The sequence below is a fragment of the Oncorhynchus kisutch genome, linkage group LG4 (genome assembly GCF_002021735.2).
Source record: "Oncorhynchus kisutch isolate 150728-3 linkage group LG4, Okis_V2, whole genome shotgun sequence".
Classification (NCBI taxonomy): Eukaryota; Metazoa; Chordata; class Actinopteri; order Salmoniformes; family Salmonidae; genus Oncorhynchus; species Oncorhynchus kisutch.
Window position 1 is genome coordinate 67,631,660 of NC_034177.2, and position 20,466 is coordinate 67,652,125.

The window sequence follows — 20,466 nt, forward strand, 5'->3', positions numbered from 1 at the left end:
CGAAAACACAGAAAGACAAAGAACAAGATCAAGTATATAAAAATAAGCAAGCTCTCTAGGTCACAGTGTTGAGGGATGCCCAGTGAGCACCTGTAGTCTAGTCCTACTCTTGACACATCAATCTGTGGGGAGCTCCTCTGAACAGATGGTGTGCACCGCTCTACTCCTGACTGTGTACAGACAGACTCACTAGAGGAGAAGCTCAGTCTGCTGAAGACAGTGAATATACTCAGAGATTGCTCCTAAATCCAGCCACTGAGCCACCATGAACCTCGGGATAGCCACAGGTATTCGCTCTCTGAATGGGTCCGAGTCTGAACCCCTCCCTGTTCAACTGGGTCCTAGACTTCCTGATGGGCCGACCCCAGGTGGTGAAGGTAGGCAACAAAACTGCCATGCTGATCCTCAACATGGGGGCCCTACAGGGGTGCAAACTCAGTTTCTCCTGTACTCCTTGTTCACCTCTGACTGCGTGGCTACTAGAGTTGACCCCAATTATTTGGTCGATAGGCTGTTGGTCAAAGCAGTAGAATACACACACACACACAAATGTCCCTTTTTCAGGACCCTGTCTTTCAAAGATAATTAGTAAAAATTTGACAGGTGAAGCTGATTGAGAGAATGCAAAGAGTGTGCAAAGCTGTCATCAAGGCAAAGGGTGGCTACTTTGAAAAATCTCAAATATAAAATATATTTTGATTTGTTTAACACTTTTTTGGTTACTACATGATTCCATGTGTTATTTCATAGTTGTGATGTCTTGACTATTATTCTATAATAATATAATAAATAAAACCCCAAACCTTTGACTGACTGAATGTATGCATGCAAGTATATAGATATATATCATTTTAAATGGCTCGAGGCACCAGTCTTTTTTGCATCCATCTCAGTGTACTAACCCATTGTTAGGCCGTGGGGATGGCACAGTCCAAGAAGAGGAGTGTGGCTGCATGTCTCTCTCCAGAATGTGCTCTCTCCCACCAATTTGTACACATTCCTTGTTTCATAACGTCATTGTGTTTGATTGTTAGTGTCTATCAATTCCCCATTACATAGATCACCAGTATTACATCTCCCGTTAATTCCTATAATTTCTCATCTACAATGTTTGGTAACGTCTGTTAATGCAATCAATACATTATTCCAGTCTTAACATTCTCATAGTCAGACTGGACACATTGTTTGCAGAGAGCACAACCTTGTGAGAAACAAGTTTGTTTATTTCATTCTATTTATGAGTTGTGAACTTAGTCACTGTTTTTTTGGAGCGCTCCTGTCAATGTTGATTAAGGACACACACCTGGTTACACATAGAAGTAGGCCTATAGGATACCTGGCCTGCACACAAATGTAGGCATAAAAATGTGCCCATTTGGGGTTCTGATAGTATTTCTGATTGGCTTAACGCACCACCAGTAATGAGCTGTGGAGCTTCTCAAAGTATTTTTTTCTTCACCTCAAAACAGCAAGCAAATGATGCACATCTCCAACTCAATCATCAATAAATTCATTTTAAAAAATCCTACAATGTGATTCTGGATTTTTTTTCCTCATTGTGTCTGTCATAGTTGAAGTGTACCTATGATGAAAATTACAGGCCTCTCATCTTGTTAAGTGGGAGAACTTGCACAATTTGTGGCTGACTAAATACTTTTTTGCCCCACTGTATGTACATACAGTTATTGAACACGGGTCACTTTAATAACGTTTATTGTTCTGAAATCGTTTCTGTAGTTAGAAACAGATAAGATTAGCATTCCTGCAACATTTTGTGAAAATGTGATTCGATCTTTGAGAAACTAAGCTAATTTATTACTCACTTTATATACACTGCTCAAAAAAATAAAGGGAACACTTAAACAACACAATGTAACTCCAAGTCACTTAGGAAGCAACACTGATTGACAATACATTTCACATGCTCGTGTGCAAATGGAATAGACAACAGGTGGAAATTATAGGCAATTAGCAAGACACCCCCAATAAAGGAGTGGTTCTGCAGGTGGTGACCACAGACCACTTCTCAATTCTTATGCTTCCTGGCTGATGTTTTGGTCACTTTTGAATGCCGGCGGTGCTTTCACTCTAGTGGTTGCATGAGACGGAGTCTACAACCAACAAAAGTGGCTCAGGTAGTGCAGCTCATCCAGGATGGGACATCAATGCGAGCTGTGGCAAGAAGGTTTGCTGTGTCTGTCAGCGTAGTGTCCAGAGCATGGAGGCGCTACCAGGAGACGGGCCAGTACATCAGGAGACGTGGAGGAGGCCGTAGGAGGGCAACAACCCAGCAGCAGGACCGCTACCTCCGCCTTTGTGCGAGGAGGAGCACTGCCAGAGCCCTGCAAAATGACCTCCAGCAGGCCACAAATGTGCATGTGTCTGCTCAAACGGTCAGCAACAGACTCCATGATGGTGGTATGAGGGCCCGACGTCCACAGGTGGGGGTTGTGCTTACAGCCCAACACTGTGCAGGACATTTGGCATTTGCCAGAGAATACCAAAATTGGCAAATTCGCCACTGGCGACCTGTGCTCTTCACAGATGAAAGCAGGTTCACACTGAGCACGTGACAGAGTCTGGAGACGCCGTGGAGAACGTTCTGCTGCCTGCAACATCCTCCAGCATGACCGGTTTGGCGGTGGGTCAGTCACGGTGAGGGGTGGCATTTCTTTGGGGGGCCGCACAAGCCCTCCATGTGCTCGCCAGAGGTATTCTGACTGCCATTAGGTACCGAGATGAGATCCTCAGACCCCTTGTGAGACCATATGCTGGTGCGGTTGGCCCTAGGTTCCTCCTAATGCAAGACAATGCTAGACCTCATGTGGCTGGAGTGTGTCAGCAGTTCCTGCAAGAGGAAGGCATTGATGGTATGGACTGGCCCGCCCTTTCCCCAGACCTGAATCCAATTGAGCACATCTGGGACATCATGTCTCGCGCCATCCACCAACGCCACGCTGCACCACAGACTGTCCAGGACTTGGCGGATGCTTAAGTCAGGTCTGGTAGGAGATCCCTCAGGAGACCATCCGCCACCTCATCAGGAGCATGCCCAGGCGTTGTAGGGAGGTCATACAGGCACGTGGAGGCCACACACACTACTGAGCCTCATTTTGACTTGTTTTAAGGACATTACATCAAAGTTGGATCAGCCTGTAGTGTGGTTTTCCAGTTTAATTTTGAGTGTGACTCCAAATCCAGACCTCCATGGGTTGATACATTTGATTTCCATTGATAATTTTTGTGTGATTTTGTTGTCAGCACATTCAACTATGTAAAGAAAAAAGTATTTTATAAGAATTTCATTCATTCAGATCTAGGATGTGTTATTTTAGTGTTCCCTTTATTTTTTTGAGCAGGGTATACACATACTGTATTCTCGACATCACTCATCCTATTTAACTACTGTTATAACTTGTACTACTTCAGTATTGTCCATACTGTTCTATACACACCACATATTTATATTCTGGACTATTCTGACATTGCTTATTCTAATATTAATTTATTCTTTTGCGGGGGGGGGGGGGGGGGGGGATTATTTGTGTATTAGTATTGTACTGTTAGGCACTTACTGTTGACTAACCCCATTCCGTACAAATTTGCACAACCGCAGCATTCAAACAACGCTGTACGTTAAATTGTGACATGTCATGACGTACAGCATGCAACTCATTCTGTGTCGTACAGCCTCTCTCCACCAGGTGTAGCGCTTCTTTCGCACATTAAAAACAAGAAAGGGACAGGGTAAGGGGGGATACCTTGTCAATTGTACAACAATGCATCACTGCAAGACATCATGACTCAATAGCCGCTGTTTACTTCTGAAGATGAATTTGAATCTGTTTTTTAGGGCGGCACTAAATTTAACACAAACCTTCAAATAATGACACATTAAATAAACTCTTTATAGTGTTTATTTACATTTTAGGAGGTGATAAGTTGGACTGATCGGGTGAAAAAAGCAGTTTCCCCACGGCTCCTCCTTTCCTTATCACGCAGTAGGTTTCGTTCCCCAACCGCCATTTTTTTAAAGACCCGACGGAGCTCATTGCCTTCTTTAATCATGCAGAGACGGACAGCATCAAGGTCTCGTCATTGATTTTGCTGGAAAGGGGAGAAACCGTGCTTTACAATGGTATTCATATTACAGTTGACCTGGAAGTATTGTTTTTGGGCGCTAAAATAAGATCAATTGTACGTTACAGCGCGATGTACAAAAGTGCTTTAGGGGGGGGTGTTCATGTGAAAGGCACTGAACCAGGACACCTTTGTCATAGGAGAAATAGACATCAGTTCTTGGGAATAGCCATTCAGCCAATCACTTTCTAATCTATGCACACACCTTCAGGACAACAGAAGAACAACAACCGTCTAAAATAAATCTTGTTGAAATCAATCAAGCAATTTTTTTACCATTAAAGCAGGAATCCTTAATGGTGAAACTGCCATGTCCATTTGTGATACTACAACAAAGAAGTTACTTCAAATACCAAACAGTTTTTTCCCGCTCCGATGATTTTCTGTTTCTTCAAAACAGAAAATGTGCTGGGGGTGAACAGTGGCGCCATTACCCTTACATGTATTTCAGCTTTAACATTATTAGGGTACTCAAGACACACCCACACAAATGTAAAAACACATGTAAAGTATAAGCACCAATTTATAATATATAAACAAAAGACATACAGATAAACACTGTGGCTGGTCCACTGTTGTCTTCCCCCCCTTTTAGGCTGTCAGGAAGCATCAGCACTCAGGGCCAAATGATGGCTGATGATGGAATCAGTGAGGCAGATGTGCAAACACGCCTGGTGGAGCAGCCCGCACCACAGGCTTCCTGTCACTATTAAACCCAGCCCAGCAATGGAAAAGGGCTAATCTACTCCACAGCACGCAAAGTCCCCTCACCATTACACACAGGTGTTTGAGTGGACTTTACATATTGAACTGGGTGAAGGATCGTGAGGACACTACAGGGGTTGGCCTGGGTATTATGGGATGTCAAGAAGGAGGGTAAAGGAAGGGAGCACCCCTCTAGTCTACAATAGGATGGAAAAGACTTCTAATAATCGGTATTACGAAAGGAAAGCAAACAATGTTATTACTCAATGTAGGCTAAGTATGGTCAAGGTGAGGGTAAAAAGGAAGCAGAAAGCTCAGTAATTGTTAAACTATTCTAGGTTTAAAATGAAATTCCATTTAAAAACCTTATGCTGAATCACAGTAACTTACCAGTAATACTGTAATATTAAATCAAACTATACTCTGATACACAAATGTGACCACAACACTACTCAGTATGACTGAAAATACTATTTTTGTTCAAAAAAACATTTGGATTACCTAAAAAAATGGGGAACAAAGTAAGGAAATTGTCTGTTGGCATTGCATTAGACCACAATTGGTTAAATCAAAAAAATAAAAACCGTCTCATTTAAGCACCAAAAAATGTACAGCTGTGCCATATACAGTGCCTTCGGAAAGTATTCAGACCCCTTGACTTTTTCTACCTTACAGCCCTACTCAAAAAAAAAATTTTTTGCGAAGATATTAAATTAAAAACTGAAATACCTTATTTTTCATTCATTTCAGACCTTGCTATAAGACTCTAAATTGAGCTCAGGTGCATCCTGTTTCCATTGATCATCCTTGAGGTTTCTATGACTTGGAGTCCACCTGTGGTCAATTCAATTGATTGGACATGATTTGGAAAGGCATACACCTGTCTATATAAGGTCAAATCAAATCAAATTTATTTGTCACATACACATGGTTAGCAGATGTTAATGCGAGTGTAGCGAAATGCTTGTGCTTCTAGTTCCGACAATGCAGTAATAACGAACAAGTAATCTAACTAACAATTCCCCCAAAAAACTACTGTCTTATACACAGTGTAAGGGGATAAAGAATATGTACATAAGGATATATGAATGAGTGATGGTACAGAGCAGCATAGGCAAGATACAGTAGATGATATCGAGTACAGTATATACATATGAGATGAGTATGTAAACCAAGTGGCATAGTTAAAGTGGCTAGTGATACATGTATTACATAAGGATGCAGTCGATGATAGAGTACAGTATCTAAGTATGCATATGAGATGAATAATGTAGGGTAAGTAACATTATATAAGGTAGCATTGTTTAAAGTGGCTAGTGATATATTTACATCATTTCCCATCAATTCCCATGATTAAAGTGGCTGGAGTAGAGTCAGTGTCATTGACAGTGTGTTGGCAGTAGCCACTCAATGTTAGTGGTGGCTGTTTAACAGTCTGATGGCCTTGAGATAGAAGCTGTTTTTCAGTCTCTCGGTCCCAGCTTTGATGCACCTGTACTGACCTCGCCTTCTGGATGACAGCGGGGTGAACAGGCAGTGGCTCAGGTGGTTGATGTCCTTGATGATCTTTATGGCCTTCCTGTAGCATCGGGTGGTGTAGGTGTCCTGGAGGGCAGGTAGTTTGCCCCCGGTGATGCGTTGTGCAGACCTCACTACCCTCTGGAGAGCCTTACGGTTGAGGGCGGTGCAGTTGCCGTACCAGGCGGTGATACAGCCCGACAGGCTGCTCTCGATTGTGCATCTGTAGAAGTTTGTGAGTGCTTTTGGTGACAAGCCAAATTTCTTCAGCCTCCTGAGGTTGAAGAGACGCTGCTGCGCCTTCCTCACGATGCTGTCTGTGTGAGTGGACCAATTCAGTTTGTCTGTGATGTGTATGCCGAGGAACTTAAAACTTGCTACCCTCTCCACTACTGTTCCATCGATGTGGATGGGGGGGTGTTCCCTCTGCTGTTTCCTGAAGTCCACAATCATCTCCTTAGTTTTGTTGACGTTGAGTGTGAGGTTATTTTCCTGACACCACACTCCGAGGGCCCTCACCTCCTCCCTGTAGGCCGTCTCGTCGTTGTTGGTAATCAAGCCTACCACTGTTGTGTCGTCCGCAAACTTGATGATTGAGTTGGAGGCGTGCGTGGCCACGCAGTCGTGGGTGAACAGGGAGTACAGGAGAGGGCTCAGAACGCACCCTTGTGGGGCCCCAGTGTTGAGGATCAGCGGGGAGGAGATGTTGTTGCCTACCCTCACCACCTGGGGGCGGCCCGTCAGGAAGTCCAGTACCCAGTTGCACAGGGCGGGGTCGAGACCCAGGGTCTCGAGCTTGATGACGAGCTTGGAGGGTACTATGGTGTTGAATGCCGAGCTGTAGTCGATGAACAGCATTCTCACATAGGTATTCCTCTTGTCCAGATGGGTTAGGGCAGTGTGCAGTGTGGTTGAGATTGCATCGTCTGTGGACCTATTTGGGCGGTAAGCAAATTGGAGTGGGTCAAGGGTGTCAGGTAGGGTGGAGGTGATATGGTCCTTGACTAGTCTCTCAAAGCACTTCATGATGACGGATGTGAGTGCTACGGGGCGGTAGTCGTTTAGCTCAGTTACCTTAGCTTTCTTGGGAACAGGAACAATGGTGGCCCTCTTGAAGCATGTGGGAACAGCAGACTGGTATAGGGATTGGTTGAATATGTCCGTAAACACACCGGCCAGCTGGTCTGCGTATGCTCTGAGGGCGCGGCTGGGGATGCCGTCTGGGCCTGCAGCCTTGCGAGGGTTAACACGTTTAAATGTCTTACTCACTTCGGCTGCAGTGAAGGAGAGACCGCATGTTTTCGTTGCAGGCCGTGTCAGTGGCACTGTATTGTCCTCAAAGCGGGCAAAAAAGTTGTTTAGTCTGCCTGGGAGCAAGACATCCTGGTCCGTGACTGGGCTGGGTTTCTTCCTGTAGTCCGTGATTGACTGTAGACCCTGCCACATGCCTCTTGTGTCTGAGCCGTTGAATTGAGATTCTACTTTGTCTCTGTACTGGCGCTTAGCTTGTTTGATAGCCTTGCGGAGGGAATAGCTGCACTGTTTGTATTCAGTCATGTTACCAGACACCTTGCCCTGATTAAAAGCAGTGGTTTGCGCCTTCAGTTCCACACGAATGCTGCCATCAATCCACGGTTTCTGGTTGGGGAATGTTTTAATCGTTGCTATGGGAACGACATCTTCAACGCACGTTCTAATGAACTCGCACACCGAATCAGCGTATTCGTCAATGTTGTTGGCTGACGCAATACGAAACATCTCCCAGTCCGCGTGATGGAAGCAGTCTTGGTCGGACCAGCGTTGGACAGACCTCAGCGTGGGAGCTTCTTGTTTTAGTTTCTGTCTGTAGGCAGGGATCAACAAAATGGAGTCGTGGTCAGCTTTTCCCGAAAGGGGGGCGGGGCAGGGCCTTATATGCGTCGCGGAAGTTAGAGTAACAATGATCCAGGGTCTTTCCACCCCTGGTTGCGCAATTGATATGCTGATAAAATTTAGGGAGTCTTGTTTTCAGATTAGCCTTGTTAAAATCCCCAGCTACAATGAATGCAGCCTCCGGATAAATCGTTTCCAGTTTGCAGAGAGTTAAATAAAGTTCGTTCAGAGCCATCGATGTGTCTGCTTGGGGGGGGATATATACGGCTGTGATTATAATCGAAGAGAATTCTCTTGGTAGATAATGCGGTCTACATTTGATTGTGAGGAATTCTAAATCAGGTGAACAGAAGGATTTGAGTTCCTGTATGTTTCTTTCATCACACCATGTCACGTTGGCCATAAGGCATACGCCCCCGCCCCTCTTCTTACCAGAAAGATGTTCGTTTCTGTCGGCGCGATGCGTGGAGAAACCAGCTGGCTGCACCGCTTCGGATTGCGTCTCTCCAGTTAGCCATGTTTCCGTGAAGCAGAGAACGTTACAGTCTCTGATGTCCCTCTGGAATGCTACCCTTGCTCGGATTTCATCAACCTTGTTGTCAAGAGACTGGACATTGGCAAGAAGAATGCTAGGGAGTGGTGCACGATGTGCCCGTCTCCGGAGTCTGACCAGAAGACCGCTTCGTTTCCCTCTTTTTCTGAGTCGTTTTTTTGGGTCGCTGCATGGGAACCATCCCGTGGCACTGGTTGTAAGGCAGAACACAGGATCCGCATCGCGAAAAACATATTCTTGGTCGTACTGATGGTGAGTTGACGCTGATCTTATATTCAGTAGTTCTTCTCGGCTGTATGTGATGAAACCTAAGATGACCTGGGGTACTAGTGTAAGAAATAACACGTAAAAAAACAGAAAACTGCATAGTTTCCTAGGAACGCGAAGCGAGGCGGCCATCTCTGTCGGCGCCGGAAGAGAAGGTATGTCAGGGCAAGGTTTTGTTTGTAGAGATCAGAGACAGGATTGTGTCGAGGCACAGATCTAGGGAAGAGTACCAAAAAATGTCTGCAGTTGTGAAGGTTCCCAAGAACACAGTTGCCTCCCATCATTCTTAAATGGAAGTTGTTCGGAACCACCAAGACTCCTCCTAGATCTGGCCGCCTGTCCCAACTGAGCTATTGGAGAAGGACCTTGGTCAGGGAGGTGAGCAAGAACCAAATGGTAATTCTGACAGAGCTCTAGTGTTCCTCTGTGGAGATGGGAGAACCTTCCAGAAGGACAACCATCTCTGCAGCACTCCAACAATCAGGGCTTTATTGTTGTGGCCAGACGGAAGCCACTCCTCAGTAAAAGACACATGACAGCCCGCTTGGAGTTGCCAAAAGGCACCTAAAAGACTCTCAGACCATGAGAAACAAGATTCTCTGGTCTGACAAAACCAAGATTGAACTATTTGGCCTGAATGCCAATTGTCACGTCTGGAAGAAACCTACAGTGAAGCAAGGTGGTGGCAGCATCATGCAGTGGGGATGTTTTTCAGCGGCAGGGACTGGGAGACTAGTCAGGATCGAGGCAAAAATGAACGAAGCAAAGTACAGAGAGATCCTTGATGAAAAACTGCTCCAGAGCGCTCAGGACCTCCAACTGGGGGGATGGTTTATCTTCCAACAGGACACAGACCCTAAGCACACAGCCAAGACAAAGCAGGAGTGACTTCAGGACAAGTCTCTGAATGTCCTTGAGTGGCACAGCCAGACCCAGACTTGAACCCGATCAAACCTCTCTGGAGAGACCTAAAAATAGCTGTGCAGCAACACTCCCCATCTTACCTGACAGAGCTTGAGAAGATCTGCAGAGAATGGGAGAAATTCCCCAAATACAGGTGTGCCAAGCTTGTAGCATCATAACCAAGAAGACTTGAAGCTGTAATCATTGCCAAAGATGCTTCAACAAAGTACTGAGTAAATGGTCAGAATACTTATATAAATATGATATAAACTCAGCAAAAAAAGAAACGTCCCTTTTTTAGGACCGTCTTTCAAGGATAATTAGTAAAAATCCAAATAGCATCACAAATCTTCATTGTAAAGGGTTTAAACTGTTTCCCATGCTTGTTCAATGAATCATAAACAAGTAATGAACATGCACCTGCGGAACGATCGTTAAGACACTAACAGCTTACAGAGGGTAGGCAATTAATGTCACAGTTATGAAAACTTAGGACACTAAAGAGACCTTTCTACTGACTGAAAAACACCAAAAGAAAGATGCCCAGGTTCCCTTCTCATCTGCATGAACATGCCTTAGGAATGCTGCAAGGAGGCATGGAGGACTGCAGATGTGGCCAGGGAAAATAAATTGCAATGTCCGTACTGTGAGACACCTAAGACAGTGCTACAGGGAGACAGGACGGACAGCTGATCGTCCTCGCAGTGGCTGACCATATGTAACAACACCTGCACAGGATCGGTACATCCGAACATCACACCTGCGGGACAGGTACAGGATGGCAACAACTGCCCGAGTTACACCAGGAACGCACAATCCCTCCATCAGTGCTCAGACTGTCTGCAATAGGCTGAGAGAGGCTGGACTGAGGGCTTGTAGGCCTATTGTAAGGCAGGTCCTCACCAGACAACACCGGCAACAACGTCGCCTATGGGCACAAACCCACCGTCGCTGGACCAGACAGGACTGGCAAAAAGTGCTCTTCACTGACAAGTCACGTTTTTTTTCTCACCAGGGGTGATGATTGCAGGCAATCTCAACGCTGTGCTTTACAGGGAAGACATCCTCCTCCCTCATGTGGTACCCTCCTGCAGGCTCATCCTAACATGACCCTCCAACATGACAATGCCACCAGCCATACTGCTCGTTCTGTGCATGATGTCCTGCATGAGAGGAATGTCAGTGATCTGCCATGGCCAGCAAAGAGCCCGGATCTCAATCCCATTGCGCATGTCTGGGACCTGTTGGATCGGAGGGTGAGGGCTAGGGCCATTCCCCCCAGAAATGTCTGGGAACTTGCAGGTGCCTTGGTGGAAGAGTGGGGTAACATCTCACAGCAAGAACTGGCAAATCTGGTGCAGTCCATGAGGAAGAGATGTACTGCAGTACTTAATGCAGCTGGTGGCCACACCAGATACTGACTGTTACTTTTTATTTTGACCCCCCCCCCCCCTTTGTTCAGGGACACATTTTTCCATTTTTGTTAGTCACATGTCTGTGGAACTTGTTCAGTTGATGTCTCAGTTGTTGAATCTTATGTTCATACAAATATTGACACGTTAAGTTTGACGAGTTTGTTTGTATTTTTTATAAACCGGCAAAAAATCTAGCAGCCTGCTTTTGCTTTGTCATTATGGGATATTGTGTGTAGATTGAAAAAATAAAATAAAAATAAAAACATTGGTCCATTTTAGAATAAGGCTAACTCCTTTCAGATTTAGCTAGCTAACTCTGCAAATAGTATTGCTGGGTGATTTAAAAATTCACAGTCAATCAATAATATAATAATAATAATAATGTTGGCAAAATGTAAAATCTGTAAAAAGTATAGGAATCAAAAAGGTACTGAACTTGTGAAACATCACAGCACTGTTGAAAAATATATGTCAAAACTGGATGGTCTTCAGAAATAGACAGAGGGGTTGAGGGTAGCTGAAGGAAGAGACTAGTTATCTTTTGTTTGTTTTTAATGTAAAATATACAGTCTCCTTAAAATAAATGTATTACACTACCGTTCAAAAGATTGGGGTCACTTAGAAATGTCCTTGTTTTTGAAAGAAAAATATTTTTTGGGCCATTAAAATAACATCAGATTGATCAGAAATACAGTGTAGACACTATTAATGTTTTTCAGTTCGCTGCAGCTAGAGAATGGAACGAGCAGCAAAACTCAAACTGGACAGCTTTATCTCAATCTCTTTGTTCAAAGACTCAATCATGGACACTCTTACTGACAGTTGTGGCTGCTTTGCGTGATGCATTGTTGTCTCTACCTTCTTGCCCTTTGTGCTGTTGTCTGTGCCCTATAATGTTTGTGCCATGTTTTATAGTGATGCACCGATAGGACAATTTTGGGATATACCGATATCCAATATTTTCCTTGCCAAAAAACAAAAACAATTTAATTCGGCCTTGATTGGGAGTCCCATAGGGCGGCGCACAATTGGCCCAGCGTCGTCAGAGTTTGCCGGGGTAGGCCATCATTGTAAATAAGAATTTGTTATTAACTGACTTGCCTAGTTAAATAAAAGGTTACACACACACACACACACACACACACACACACACACACACACACACTGACCAAAAAGTTATTTTGTTGGCATTTACGCATGTCCCCATTACCAGTAAAACATAATCCAAACCCATTTATTTTACTTACTTGCTGTGTGTGCTGTTTCGTTGTTCATTTGTTCAGGCATTTCATTCTCAACCAGGATTGCTATGGAAGGCCGTTTGGGTCTCTGCGTGTCTCAAAATATACCATTTAACGTGTCAATTAAGCTTGTTGACCAATCAGGATCTGAATATGACTGCACGTCACAAAATAATTTAACGTGTTCATACATTTTTTACTCAGTTATTACACTATCACTCGTATTTCATATGTCACAACGATTCATCGATACGTTTGCTATGATGCTGGTAAAGTTGTCTCGCCCACCTAAGGTGCTGGTCATAAAAAAAAGCTATGTTCTTCCCCAAAAACATAGCAAAACGACAATCTGTTTCAGTAGCTATCGTTAGCTAACTAACAATATAGCTAGGTGTAATCTAAAATAACCCTAATTTCTAAGACAGTTCTTATTTGATTAATGGTGGTCAGACCCATCAATGTGAAGCTAGCCACAATAAGGATTAGCCACAATAGTGGACTTTGCGGTTAGCCTTCAAAATAGAGGTATGGCATAATTCTACTCTTTGTATTAATTTGCATCACTGTCAATTACATACTTTTAGTTTGAAGGCAAAACTCAAAATCCACTACTTTGCCTAATCCTTACTGTGGCTAGTTTCCCAACACATAACCTGGTCTGGGTTAGCCTCACTAGCCAGATGAAGCTAGCTGGCTGCTTATAACATTCTTTGGGAAACAGGTTTAAATAGCTGGCTAGCTATTCATTTTCATTAACTGAAGTTCAATTTCAATAGGAAAACAAGTGGCAACCTAGCTAATACTTACTCAAGGATTCCTAAATCATTGCTAAGAATAATGAAAATGACTGCAGTTTCTACTGGTCATTGTTTTCAGGCTGGTTGTATTGGTGCTAGCTACGTACCAAGCTAATGCTCTCTACCCCAAAAGTTGCGGTCGAACAAAATCATGCTTTACAACCAACGCGGTATTGAAAACACATCGTTCGTGGCCGGTGTTTGCAGACTTTCTTGTACAGCTTTGACAGTGCTACTGCATCTTTTTTGACACGCAAAGACCCAAACGGTGTTCCATAGTATGCATGTAGTGAAGCTAATAGCAGTGACGCTATTACTGTGTAACTCTGGTAGGGCAACATCTGAAAAATAGCGCTGTTGGTAGTGTGTACCGGTGCTCGATCAGTCGGCGAAAGCCAACATTACCCACGACCAGAGAACGGTTGATTGTCAAGGACAATGAATTCCATTATCTTGGCTTTAATGGATTGGGCCTTTGCGTTGTCTCACTGAAAGGTTCTTACTCCTTCAAATGACTGCTTGACCTTTTGACTGCTCGAGGCACACAGCAGACATTGTGGGCTAGGTTAGGAATGTGTGTTGCACGTGTAGCGCAACATTTTACGTGGAATCATTAAGTCACGTACCTACTATATAGGTATGCACGTCAGCTTTGACATCAGTTTTGCACATAGGCGTTAAACTAGACATCGGCCGATACCGATGTTAGCATTTTTAGCTAATCTTGGACGATTCGGATTTGGTCACAGATATATCGTGCATCCCTAATGTTTTATGCTGCTACAATGTTGTGTTGCTATCATGTTGTTGTTTTGTTGCCAGGTGTTGCTGCCATAGGTCTCTATGTAGTGTTGTCTCTCTTGTTGTGATGTGTGTTTTGTCCCATATTTAGATTGTATTCTTTTTTTTTTTTATCCCAGGCCCCCGTCCCCGCAGGAGGCCTTTTGGTACACCGTCATTGTAAATCAGAATTTGTTCTTAGCTGATTTGCCTAGTTAAATAAAGGTTAAATGAGAAATAAAAATGACTATTGTAACTGGAAAAAGGCTGATTTTTAATGGAATATCTACATAGGCCCATTATTAGCAACCAACACTCCTGTGTTTCAATGGCACGTTGTGTTAGCTAATCCAAGTTTAGGACTTTCAAAAGGCTAACTGATCATTAGAAAACCCTTCTGCAATTATGTTAGCACAGCTGAAAACTGTTGTCCTGATTTTATTCTTAAACTGTCCTTCTTTAGAATAGTTGAAGTATCTGGAGCATCAACATTTGTGGGTTCGATTACAGGCTCAAAATAGCCATAAACAAAGAATGTTCTTCTGAAAAGCGTCAGTCTATTCTTGTTCTGAGAAATGAAGGCTATTTTATGCAAGAAATTGTCAAGAAACTGAAGATCTCGTACAACGTTGTGTACAACACCCTTCACAGAACAGCGCAAACTGGACCTAACCAGAATAGAAAGAGTGGGAGGCCCCAGTGCACAACTGAGCAAGATTACATTAGTGTCTAGTTTGAGAAAAAGATGCCTCACATTTTCTCAACTGGCAGCTTCATTAAATAATACCGCAAAACAGTCTCAACATCAACAGTGAAGAGGCAACTATGGGATGCTGGTCATCTAGGCAGAGTTGCAAAGAAAAATACATACATCTCATACTGGCCAATAAAAATAAAAGATTAAGATGGGCAAAAGAACACAGATACTGGACAGAGGAACTATCGAGTCGCCTCTTTACTGTTGACATTGAGACTGGTGTTTCGCGGGTACTATTTAATGAAGTTGCCAGTTGAGGACTTGTGAGGCGTCTGTTTATCAAACTAGACACTAATGTACTTGTCCTCTTGCTCAGTTGCACACTGGGGCCTCCCACTCTTTCTATTCTGGTTAGAGCCAGTTTGGTGAGTGTGCAGGCCATGGAAGAACTGGGACATTTTCAGCTTTCAGGAATTGTGTACAGATCGTTGCAACATGGGGCCGTGCATGACCGTGCTGAAACATGAGGTGATGGCGGGGGATGAATGGCACGACAATGGGCCTCAGGATCTCATCACGGTACATCTCTGTGCATTCAAATTGCCATTGACCAAATGGAATTGTGTTCACTGTCCGTAGCGTATGCCTGCCCATACCATGACCCCACCCGCCACCATGGGGCACTCTGTTCATAACATTAACTTCAGCAAACCGCTCGTGCACACGACGCCATACACGCTGTCTGCAATCTGCCCGGTACAGTTGAAACCGGAATTAATCTGTGACAGTGGCTATCGAAGGTGAGCATTTTCCCAATTAAGTCAGTTATGATGCCAAACTGCAGTCAGGTCAAGACCCTGGTGAGGAGGACGAGCACGCAGATGAGCTTCCCTGAGATGGTTTCTGACAGTTTGCGCTGAAATTCTTCAGTTGTGCAAACCCACAGTTTCATCAGCTGTCTGGGTGGTTGGTCTCAGACGATCCCGTAGATGAAGAAACCGGATGTGGAGATCCTGGGCTGGCGTGGTACCACATGATCTGCGGTTGTGAGGCCAGAGGTGGCTTATGGTAGAGAAATGAACATTTAATTATCTGGCAATAAGTCTGGTGGACATTCCTGCAGTCAGCATGCCAATTGCATGCTCCCTCAAAACTTCTATTTCAGATCATGAAACATGGGACCAACAATTTAAATGTTGCATTTATATTTTTGTTCCGTGCATTAACATACATGTGCCACACAGAGAGCCCAGTTCAGAGGATAGTTGGGCCTCATCTCCAGCAATCATTCTTGGAATAAAAACACAAAGGAATATGCAGAGAAAGAAAGGGAGAGTGACCTTTTTAAGATGGTATCGCCTTTAATCCTTAGCATGGTCCTGCTTGGGACACAAGCTGCAAGAGGCTGATACAACGGCCCAAATGCCACCTTGCATCTGCATCTCTAGGTAGCATATTAATGGAGAGCTAGCTACAGCACTCTGTCTGAAGAGGATGTCATTAGAGGGACACACCGGGTGACAGCCATATTGGTCAAGTTGAACACTTACCTCAGCGGCTGCAGGGTTGTACATTGGAAGGAATGTTGAAGAAATTGTGTTGTAGCATGTCTGAGAGTCATAGCTTTTATTGCAGGCAGGTAGCCTAGCGGTTAGAGCATTGGGCCAGTAACCGAAAGGTCGGCAGTTTGAATCCCAGAGCCGACAGGGTGAAAAATCTGTTGATGTGGCCTTGACCTAGGCACTTAATTGCTCCAGGGTCGCAGTTGATAATCACACACACACACACACACACAAATATCACACACACAACTCTAACTTACAGATCGTGGCAGGCTAGAATGCATGGCTTACAGAGAGTACATACAGTAAATGAGGATTACTGATATGAACTATTTTACTGAAAATGTCCCTTTATTTTTTGCAAGCAATGTCGCAAGGAACAAATGTTATAGTGGCATTGCCCTCTGCTGGACAGGATGGAAGCTGCTACAACATAATAACATTATTCTGAAAAATGAAACTAAAATGTATTTTGAGCCAATGCAAATGCCAGTTGTTCAGAGAGAAGCAGCGTCGGGATGTGAGAGTGATGGTCAGTAATTAGACTTGCCATTTTCGTCTCAAACAGTCATTAGTCACTTCCGAACAAGTCCCATGTTATAATGTTAATATCTCTGAATTGCTGCAATTAGAAAAGGTTTGCTCTAAGGCTCGATTATTTTTTGTTGCTTTCAAAATGTCACTGGGGGAAATTGACTTCTCAGATGGGGGAAAATAAAACTTTTGAATCAATAGAGCAAGTATTCCATGCTTCTTCTCTAATGACTATGGTCTCGATCATGTTAATATCTTTGAATAAAATATACCATCAGTGAAACCGGTAAATGTCACCATAAGGTGTTTTGTACCAGCCAATTAATGTGTCATAAATGTAAATCATCTATAAGAAGTTAAACACTATTGTCATATTGTGACAATTGATTAGGACCACAAAAATAACATGGAGCACCAATACAATACTGCTTGCTGTTCAAGGACAAACCTATGATTCCCTAGCTCCCCTAGTTGAACATGGCAGATTAAACATGTGTCAGTAGCCCTCTGGCTCTTTGTCTGACAAATAGGCATTACGCTTGGGTGGTCTTTAAGAAAGATGACTGGTGTTGTTTTACATGGGGGGGAGTTGGGGGGACAGTATCTTAAAGAAGCCCACCGTTTTGATGGAGCTGCGTGTTTTCTCTTTCCACTCGTGGCTGCTCAGCTCAAAGGTGCAGTGCACGTAGGTCTCTCTGTCGTACGAGCCCAGGATAAAAAGCCTGAGGGAGAAATTAGAGAAGAAAAAGCTCATTTTAGAGAGTACATCATTGCTGATTCTCTCGGTCTCCCTATGTGTAGTGCATTGCCTACAATATGTAACAAAATATTTAAAATACAGACGTACACACTTGAAAGACCTTGATGCCACTGTGGACGAACCAAATTATTTGGGCTGGGACAAGTGTTTTCAGGTACTACTAGAATGCATCAGAGACCCCTGACCAATGATACTGAAGCAAACACCGTCAAGGCTATTGCTGCCCTTTTGTGAAGTGATGAAAATACACCAAAAAAGTGTAAAATACTAAGGTAAAGCAGTAGTAGATGTGCATTTGAAGTGTTTAACTATATTACAGAATTACTTTCTAAAATATACAGTAGGTAGACCTATTTGAAATTGATAGTTTCAACTTATTTTAAAGTCATACAAATACAATTGACACCTGTTTAAAAAAAGTAAACAAAGAGACAGTAATAACTATTTATATTTGCCTCAATTACACCACTGGATACGTATGTTCTTGTCCCATTAACTCAATTGAGTCCCCAATTACTGTATACAACAAGCTCTATCTGTATACAGGATGTGCAGATGACATACTGGATTCTGGATGAACAATATGCTGACTGTGTCTCCATCTGCTGGTGACAGACAATACATTTTACACAGACTTGACAACCTAATCCTGCAAGTCAATGAATTGTCAAGCTCCTTTAAAAATGGAGGTCAAATCTGGCCACTTAAACTTTGGACACCCTTCTGTCTTGACCAGTGTCTTAACTAGTTCACTAGCCAGTGCCTGACTTTAAATACGTTACCAAAACACACCTAATGTTTTCAATTCATGTATTATATACAGTCGTGGCCAAAAGTTGAGAATGACGCAAATATTCATTTTTCACAAAGTCTGCTGCCTCAGTGTCTTTAGATATTTTTGTCAGATGTTACTATGGAATACTGAAGTATAATTACAAGCATTTCATAAGTGTCAAAGGCTTTTATTGACAATTCGCATGCTGTCAATTAACTTCTGGGCCACATCCTGACTGATGGCATTCCATTCTTGCATAATCAATGCTTGGAGTTTGTCAGAATTTGTGGGTTTTTGTTTGTCCACCCGCCTCTTGAGGATTGACCACAAGTTGTCAATGGGATTAAGGTCTGGGGAGTTTCCTGGCCATGGACCCAAATTATCGATGTTTTGTTCCCAGAGCCACTTAGTTATTACTTTTGCCTTATGGCAAGGTGCTCCATCATGCTGGAAAAGGCATTGTTCATCACCAAACTGTTCCTGGATGGTTGGGAGAAGTCGCTCTCAGAGGATGTGTTGGTACCATTCTTTATTCATGGCCGTGTTCTTAGGCAAATTTGTGTGTGAGCCCACTCCCTTGGCTGAGAAGCAACCCCACACATGAATGGTCTCAGGATGCTTTACTGTTGGCATGACACAGGACTGATGGTAGCGCTCACCTTGTCTTCCCCGGACAAGCTTTTTTTACGGATGCCCCAAACAATCGGAAAGGGGATTCATCAGAGAAAATGACTTTACCCAAGTCCTCAGCAGTCCAATCCCTGTACCTTTTGTAGAATATCAGTCTGTCCCTGATGTTTTTCTTGGAGAGAAGTGGCTTCTTTGCTGCCCTTCTTGACACTAGGCCATCCTCCAAAAGTCTTCGCCTCACTGTGCGTGCAGATGCACTCACCCCTACCTGCTGCCATTCCTGAGCAAGCTCTGTACTGGTGGTGCCCCAATCCCGCAGCTGAATCAACTTGCTGGACTTGCTGGACTTTCTTGGGCGCCCTGAAGCCTTCTTCACAACAATTGAACCGCTCTCCTTGAAGTTCTTGATGATCCGATAAATGGTTGATTTAGGTGCAATCTTACTGGCAGCAATACCCTTGCCTGTGAAGCCCTTTTTGTGCAAAGCAATGATGACGGCACATGTTTCCTTGCAGGTAACTATGATTGACAGAGGAAGAACAATTATTCCAAGCACCACCCTCCTTTTGAAGATTCCAGTCTTATTCAAACTCAATCAGCATGACAGAGTGATCTCCAGGCTTGTCCTCATCAACAATCACGCCTGTGTTGACGAGAGAATCACTGACATGATGTCAGCTGGTCCTTTTGTGGCAGGGCTGAAATGCAGTGGAAATATTTTGGGGGGATTCCGTTCATTTGCATGGCAAAAAATGGTTTTGCAATTAATTGCAATTCATCTGATCACTCTTCATAACATTCATCATACAAACTGAGGCAGCAGACTTTGTGAAAATTAATATTTGTGTCACTCAATTTTTGGCCACGACTGTACAGTTGAAGTCGGAAGTTTACATACACTTAGGTTGGAGTCAATAAAACTTGTTTTTCAACCACTCCACAAATTTCTTGTTAACAAACTATAGTTTTGGCAAGTCGGTTAGGACATCTACTTTGTGCATGACAAGTAATTATTCTAACAATTGTTTACAGACAGATTATTTCACTTAAAATCACAATTCCAGTGGGTCAGAAGTTTACATACACTAAGTTTACTGTGCCTTTAAACAGCTTGGAAAATTCCAGAAAATGATGCTTCTGGTAGGCTAATTGACATCATTTGAGTCAATTGGAGGTGTACCTGAGGATGTATTTCAAGGCCTACCATCAAACTCACTGCCTCTTTGCTTGACATCATGGGGAAATCAAAAGAAATCAGCCAAGACCTCCATTGTAGACCTCCACAAGTCTGGATCATCCTTGGGAGCAATTTCCAAA

At 43.5% G+C, this 20,466-nt stretch overlaps 1 protein-coding gene across 2 annotated transcripts in view; it reads right to left on the reverse strand.

The window, feature by feature from the left end:
• The window catches only part of LOC109889898 (PDZ domain-containing protein 8), a 71,999-nt gene that overhangs the window by 26,028 nt on the left and 25,505 nt on the right, over positions 1-20,466 (reverse strand). For both annotated transcript variants that reach the window (XM_031823460.1, XM_020481693.2), the window contains exon 3: positions 17,604-17,706. In XM_031823460.1, the coding sequence (XP_031679320.1) occupies positions 17,604-17,706 (103 nt within the window). The remainder of the gene's footprint in view (positions 1-17,603; positions 17,707-20,466) is intronic.